The following is an 8,191-nucleotide window of genomic DNA, read 5'->3' as shown; positions in this document are numbered from 1 at the left end:
GGCCGCGCAGCAGCCACTGCCGCCGGGGGCACACCTCTCAGACCGGCAGCCCCGTGTTGTGGGCACCGGGTTCAGGGGTGTGGATCTGGGCCACCACTTGGTCCCAGCACACGCACAAGCAGCCATGGGGCAGGAACATCTGCTTGGCACCTAGGCCTGGAGTGGCTGGAGGCATTCTGGGACCCCAGCTGCTCAGAGTCTATGCGCAGGCCTACAGGCTAGGAGCAGCCTGGGTCCCGAGGATGTTCCCGGGACCCAGGCCACTTGGAGCCTGTCTATGCAAATTAACCTGCCATCTTTGTCAGGTTTATTTGCATACTCACTCCTGATTGGCTGGTGAGCGTAGGGGAGGGACGGTCAATTTACATGTTTCTCTTATATAGGATGGTATTGGAAAAGCGTGCTATCATTAATGTTGGTAGAAATGTAATTTTATGTATCCCTTGTTTATTAGTTGTTAGGGCTGCTGTAACAAAGTACCACAGACTGGGTAACTTAAACTACAGAAATTTATTGCCTTTCAGTTCTGGAGGTTTGAAATCCATATTCAAGGCCTGAACAGGGTTGATTCTTTCTGAGGCCTGTAAGGAAAGAATATCTTCTAGGCCTCTGTCCTTGTTTTGTAGATGGTCGGCTTCTTCTATTCATATCTGTGCATAACTATATCCCCTTTTTATAAAGGCACCATTCATTGGATAAGGGCCCTCTTTTTTACTCTTTTTTTAAGAGAGAGAGAGAGTGGAAGGGAGGGAAGGAGGGAGGTGAAGGAGAGAGAGAAACATTGATGTGAGAGAGGTACAGCGATTAATTGCCTCCCAAACATGCCCTGACTGGGGCCGGGGATCAAACCTGCAACCCAGGTATGTGCCCTTGACCAGGAATAGAACCCATGACCCTTAGGTGTGCTGGTTGATGCTCTGACCATTGAGAACACTGGCCAGGGCTAATTACCTCTTTAACTTGCTTCTGTACAGACCTTATCTTTAGATAAGATCACATCCTGAGGGACTAAGGGTTAGGACTTGAATATAAGAATTTTGAAATACATAATTCAACCCATAACACCTTAGAAGGCACAGTCGGGCAGTATACATGTTTCAGTCTATTACTATATAACAAACACTCCAAAAGTTGCTTTAAACAGTAACACGTATTAGTTCTCATATATCTGTGAGTTTCTCCAAGTAGTGGTAGAAGACCCTTTCCCAATAAACTGGAACCCCCAAAGGGTTAAATCTTAGTGTAAGGGTAAACAAAGAAATATTATACCTGCCACTTTGGTCTCAATTCCAAGTGCCCCTGGAGACTGCAAGAAAATTGCCTCTCTTGAACCTTTGGTTTTAAGTAGAAGAAAAGAAAAAATATTAAATTATTCTCCTGGAGAATTTGATAGGTTGGCCTATCAAAGTATAACAGGTTTGCCCTCATGTCTGTTTGTAAACTGCATTCATAATATTTGGATGGTCTGAAAAATCTGAAGGTAAATATTTGTTTTCATATGGTGCTGAACTGATAGTGTCCTTAGATATGTGATCAGAGGAAACACAGATTCTCTCTGGAGGAATTCAACTTTATCTTAGAACTGAAATAATTTCCATATTGAATATAGAGCAGGTTTTAAAAATATGTTTAATATAATTCAAGAAATAAAAGTGTTAAAAATTAAGAAAGCAGCCTGGGTGGCACGGCCCAGTGGTGAGTGTTGACCTATGAACCAGGAGGTCATGGTTTGATTCTCGGTCAGAGCACATGTCCAGGTTGTGGCTCAGTCCCCAGTGGGGGTTGTGCAAGAGGCAGCGGATCAATGATTCTCTCTCATCATTGAAGTTTCTATCTCTCTCTCCCTTCCTCCTTTCCTCTCTAAAATCAATAAAAAATATATTTTTAAAAAATTAGGAGAGAACAAATCAACTTAAAAATCAAATAGAGCCTTAACCAGTTTGGCTCAGTGGATAGAGCATCGGCCTGAAGACTGAAGGGTCCCAGGTTTGATTCCGGTCAAGGGCATGTACCTTGGTTGCAGACACATCCCCAGTAGGGGGTGTGCAGGAGGCAGCTGATCGATGTTTCTCTCTCATCAATGTTCCTAACTCTCTATGCCTCTTCCTCTCACTTCCTCTCTGTAAAAATCAATAAAATATATTTTTAAAAAAATCAAATAGAGCTTCTAAAAATAAAAAATGTAATAAATACTGGACAAGTAACACAGCTTAAGAGAGAATAGTGAATTGGGAAATAGGTAAGAAAAATTATCCAGACTGCAGCTCAGAAAGAAGGAATATAAGAAAAAGGTTGATCATGGAAAATAGAATGAGAAAAATCTCAAAGAACAAAAAAGTCTAATTATAATGCCAAGATGAGGATCATAGCAGCATTTGAACTAATGGGTGAAAAATTTTTAAAACTGATGAAAGACACCAATCCATAGCTTTAAAAAACGTAATGCGAGTATATGTGACAAAAGCAGGTGCAGTATATGCTCCTCATAACTGGTATAGCATGTATTGATTTCTTTGCTTCCAAAGTTTTGAAGTAAGTCATATGTGATTTCAGTGGCTAAATATTGTTTGAAAGCTCTTCTGAGAAAAGCCTTTTATGCATCCCTTGGTTATATTGTTAAGTTTCAGTAGTTTTTGTTACTGTTTTATCTTCCTAATTTTTTTCATGCCATTTATATTACTTCAACCCCTTGTTTATTCCACCCCTTGCTAGTCCCTGCAGGAGTTGGGAATAGGTATTTCCCAGAGTGGTAGGGCTGCTGTTCATTCACTGGTTTTGCACATGCTGTCATTTCTTTCTTTCGTTTTTTTTGTCCTAGTAGAGTGCTTAGTCAAGTAGAATTATAAGATTGAAGGATACTTTGTACATTGAAAAACTATCCATGAACATAATATTAGCATATTTTTTTCTAAACGGGGAGCCAAAACGTTCTTTCTACTTGAGGCTTATATCTTATATCCGTCAGTCTGTTAACAGTAAAATAGACAAGTCTGTAAGTTTGAGTGTGTTATTATTTTAGTGGATATCAAATCCTTAAAAACATTGGCTGACTCCTGATAAATGGATAATACATGAATCCAGTTTGTATTGTTAATGTTTGCTTTTAGAAAACACAAAAATCCAAACCAAAACTAAGAAAGTAAGGTGTTGTTTTACTGATTCACTTTATCAAAGAATTCACCACACGTTTTCTTCAAGTAAGCATTTTGCTGCATTTAAATTTTTTAAGATCCAATTTGTTGAGAAAACTTCTGTAAAGTACCCCTGGAATTATAATAGAAGAGTAAATACTGGTCATGATTTTTTATTACATGATCTACTACTTTTTTTATTTTAAAAATAACAAATTTTATTTTTATAAATCAGAGACTATTTTACCCTTACTATTAGATTGGAGTAGGTTTTACATGTTAACTTATAATGTTCTTCAGACATTTTTTTTAATGTACGCATTCTATTGTGTGGATTTACCATTATTTCTGTAACTTATTGAAATGTGAGTTTCATATTTTTCATTCAGTTTCATATAGTTCATATCTTTATTTCTTCAGAATAACTTTTTAGACATAGAATTGCTGGGTCTTGCAGAGTGTTAAGCTATTTAATACTTTCACATTTCCTTTTAGAAGGGCTGCTGCAGAGCAGATGAGGACAAAAAGACCCTTACTCCATAACTCTCCCAACATTCAGGGTGGTGTGCAGTGCAGTATGCATGTGTTAACATTCTGAGTAGTGACTATATCTCATTTGAATTCTGCTTCTCTGATGACCTTTGAAGTTGAACATTTAAATTTTTTCTTTTTGTATTGATATCAGAGAGGAAGGGAGAGGGAGAGAGAGAGAGATAGAAACATCCTATCCTATATAATAAAAACCTAATATACTAAGTGTCCAGTCATCCAGTCGGCCGTTCAGCCAAAGTATAATCCTATATAATAAAAGCCTAATATGCAAATTGTCACCTCAACCAGGAGTTCAACTGGGAGTTCGACCAGGGGGCGAGGCCGGCTGGCCAACCACTTGTGGCCCCTCCCCCTGGCTGGTCCCACCCCGGCCAGGGTGACAGCAGGCAGCCAGGGAGAGGGAGGCCCTGGCCGGCAGCCAACAGCTGCTAGGGACCCTACCCATGCACGAATTTTGTGCACTAGGCCTCTAGTATACTAACGATATGCTAAGGCCACTCAACCACTCGCTATTACGTGCACTGACCACCAGGGGGCAGACAGTCAACCAGTCGACTAGTTGCTATGACGTGCACTGACCACCAGGAGCAGACAGTCGACCAGTCGCTATGATATGCACTGACCACCAGGGGCAGACGCTCCGACCAGTAGGTTAGCTTGCTGCTGGGATCTGGCCGATTGGGACTGAGCGAACCGGGCCAGACACGCCCTGGAGCCCTCCTGTGGTCCCTCCTGGCTGGCCAACCTCCCACTCCCCTCCCCAGCCCTGATCATGCACCGGTGGGGTCCCTCTGCCAGGCCTGTACCCTCTCGCAATCCAGGACCCCTCAGGGGATGTTGGAGAGCTGGTTTTGGCCCGATCACGCAGGCCAGCCCAAGGGACCCCCGACTGGTGCACAAATTCATGCACCGGGCCTCTAGTCAATGATGAGAGAGAATCCTTGACCGGCTGCCTCCTGTACACTCCCTATTGGGGATTGAACCCGGGACCCTTCAGTCTGCAGGTTGATGCTTTATCCACTGAGCCAAACCAGCTAGGGCAAACATTTAATTTTTTTACACTTTCCTAAACCTTTTTTGAAAGAACATTCTTGAAGTTCATGAAATACTAAATATAGTGTCTCTTTTATTCTCTCACTTCTCTGAAGAATTTAATTCTTGACTAACCCTACCTACTTTTTTCCACAACTTAGGATTTACTACGTAATTCTAGTTCCCCTAACTCTCACATTACTAGCTCTTTTACTTCCCACGACTGAAGTTGTAGTATTGCCCACTAAAGAATCAGCGCTATGATTTTCAGTCTGTATTTTCTTCAGTCTAATCTTCTCTGCTATTTTTTTTTTGGTCATCTGTAAAATTAGTATTTCACAGAAGGAAATTAAGCTACTGATGCTGCCTTGATACTGCCATGGCTTTCAGAAGCACAGCCTACTCTTGCTGGTCCCTCTCGCTTCCTTCTTCTTATCAAGCAAACTGTCAATTTCACATTTTTCCATTTGTGTTGTCACTAGTCTAACTTAGGCTAACACTTGAGAATTACTCATACTAACTTATTGCCCTGCCTCTTGTTTTTCCCCAATTCATCTTACACATCACTAGCTTATTAAAATATTTATATAAATACTAGCATGGGCATGTCATTTCTAATTTCAGAATTCTTAAATGATTTCTCCTTTCTTAGAACAATTGAAATAAGTTTATGGACTCACTAATTAATATCTGTTTACTTAAAAATAGGTTGTTAAAATCACACACTGTCCTACACTGCTCACAAGAGATGGAGATCGCATTCGAAGTAATGGAAAGTTTGGGGGCCTTCAGAATAAAGCTCCTCCAATGGACAAACTTCGGGGAATGGTATTTGGAGCTCCGGTACCAAAGCAGTGCCTGGTCTTAGGGCAACAAATAGGTAGGTTGGATAAGTTCCTAAATAACAATTTCCCATTTAATTTTAATACTTTATCTGGGGCTTGTGTATTGATATTCTAACATGAAAAGTAATCTAGTAACAAATATGAATAAGATGTTTTTGTTCATGACATGTGACCACCCTCCCCCATTTTCCCTTCCACAAGCTCTTTTCTAGTTATCCAGTATAATTGTTTTTACATCTGTGCTCTGAAGTATATATACAGATGACACTTGAACAATACAGGTTTGAATTGTATGGGTCTACTTACATGAGGAATCTTTTTTTTTTCACTAAATATACAGTTGTTCCTCTATATCCCCAGGTTTTGCATCCTTGGATCCAACCAACAGCAGATTGAAAACAGTATTTTCCATCTGCAGTTGGGAATTCACATATGTGGAGGGCTGACTGTATGCCTTGTTCTACACCATGCTTTGTAAGGGACTTGGGCATCTGTGGATCTTGAGGGGAGGTGGTCAGCACCCCTAACCCTGTGTTGTTTAAAGGTCACCTGTACTTTTTCAGGAAGCCTGCTCCAGGCCATTACCTTAGAGCCTATTTGCTCTTAATTTTATATAGCTTTAATATACTTGGGTATCTACTTTTTCAGTAAAAAGTAGTTTGTTATTGTTAATATTTCATAAAAAATGGTAAATACACATAATATAAAATGTATCATCTTAACCATTTTTAAATGTATAGTTCAGTAGTATTAAGTACATTCACATTGTTGTGCAACCAATCTCCAAACCTGTTGTCATTTTGCAAAACTGAAACTCTGTACCCATTAAACAGCTGCTCCTCTTGCCCCTTTGCCCCAGTGTCCTGACAACTACTAGGGTTTTATTTTCTGTGAATTGGAGTATTCTAGGCACATTATATAAGTGGACTCAGACAGTATTTGACCTTTTGTGACTGGCTTAGTTCACTTAGCTTAATGCCTTCCAGGTGCATCCACGTTATAGCATATATGAGAAAACCCTTTCTTTTTAGGGTTGAGTAATATTCTTGAGAAGACAGGAAGGAGAGTGCTGAGGCCACAGCCTTTATTGGGGTTTCTGAGGGAGAGCCACGCATCACAGGATGGACAGTTCAGGACGGACTAGTTTGAATAATTCCAATGGGCTATGGGTTATAGGTGTGGTATCTAGCTAGTTGCCTGGTAAATGGCCCTGAGATGATAAGGCAGAAGAATATTGCGTCTTGGCATGCACAGGCCAGATAGAGGAGGTTTGGCTCTGGATTAGTTAGTTACATATCAAAGGTATGCTGGGCCCTTTGCTATCTTCAAGAACTGGCTAACTCTGGGAGGGGCAGTCTGTTTCCCAGCCAGAAGGGTCTTTAAAGATGTCAACATATCATAATATATAGAAAATTAAAATTATACACAATACAAAGGTCCATTACTTCAGTTTATAATGGCATTGAATGCTTACAAAAGTCTTCTGTGTAGACAATAAATGAACATCTAAACAAACTGTAAGAAATCAGGCGGGGGGGGTGGATGGGAGCAGTGAATCGACATAAAAAAGCCTCAACCCTTATCACTCTAGCACTACAATTTATGCAGTGTTCCCAAACAAAAAGAATTACCTGTGGTACTTTTAAAATACACAAGTGCCATACAGACAGAATTTCTAGTTTACCTGGGAACCTGAACATTAGTATAACCATAAGGCATTATCTGTAGACTTTAGGGAAGAAAAGATTATAGTTAAAGATTTGTGTTCTCTATTGGGTTGTTTATATATGTAAAGTTGACAGATAATACAAGGACTTCAAAAATATAACAGATGCTTAATCCTTCTGGATATATATTTCAAAGATACATTCTATATACATACTAATGATTCACCAATAAAAATTTAAATATTTGACGAACAGTTTTAAAAAATCAAACGAGACAGTTTAAGATTATTGATATGTACAAAGTACTTTTGGTTGTAAGCAGTAGCAGCCAGCCCTGACCACTTGAAGCAAGATGGGAATGTATTTAGAAGGAAACTGGAAGCAATCACAGATTCAAAGAAGATTGGAAACAGCCAAGACAGAACCAGAAATGGCTCTGAGACTTTCAGCAGCCTTGAATTCCTTTCACCTTCATCCTGGAGTGCATCTTTTAACAGAACTCAGATTCTACAACTCCTAGGAGATTGTCCCTCCTGAATCAACCAGCATAGTAAAGACCAGATAAAACAGAGCTTTGAGGAACCTCCTTCTAGTATATCATGGGATGTTTGCAGAGAAAAAGCAATTTTCAATCACATTACCTCCACAAAAATTATACTAACACAATTAAAGCAGAGTGCCTTCAAATAATTTTGCCTACACAGTGTTTTGCATTATAGTATTTAATATGAGGTAACAGCAAATCAGAGCAAAAAACAGAAGGAAGAAAAGAATATTTACATGTTACAAAATAAGATGATTAGAAATAAGACCTTGAGTAACATGTAAATACATTAAATTCTTTAATTGAAAAGCAAAGACACTTAGCCCTGGCCAGTGTGGCTCAGATGTTTGTAGCATTGTTCTGTGCACCAAAAGGTGGCGTTTGATTCTTGGTCAGGCCACACACCCAGGTTGCAGGTTC

At 39.8% G+C, this 8,191-nt stretch overlaps 1 protein-coding gene across 1 annotated transcript in view; it reads left to right on the top strand.

Moving 5' to 3' along the window:
- Positions 1-8,191, top strand: part of SMCHD1 (structural maintenance of chromosomes flexible hinge domain containing 1) — a 151,843-nt gene that overhangs the window by 132,488 nt on the left and 11,164 nt on the right. Inside the window, exon 47 of the mRNA XM_005868751.2 lies at positions 5,424-5,595. Coding sequence (XP_005868813.1) covers positions 5,424-5,595 — 172 coding nt within the window. The remainder of the gene's footprint in view (positions 1-5,423; positions 5,596-8,191) is intronic.

The sequence above is a fragment of the Myotis brandtii genome, unplaced genomic scaffold, assembly GCF_000412655.1.
Source record: "Myotis brandtii unplaced genomic scaffold, ASM41265v1 scaffold276, whole genome shotgun sequence".
NCBI classification, from domain to species: Eukaryota; Metazoa; Chordata; class Mammalia; order Chiroptera; family Vespertilionidae; genus Myotis; species Myotis brandtii.
Note: the sequence above shows the minus strand (reverse complement) of the source record. Positions and strands in the feature narration are given on the sequence as shown.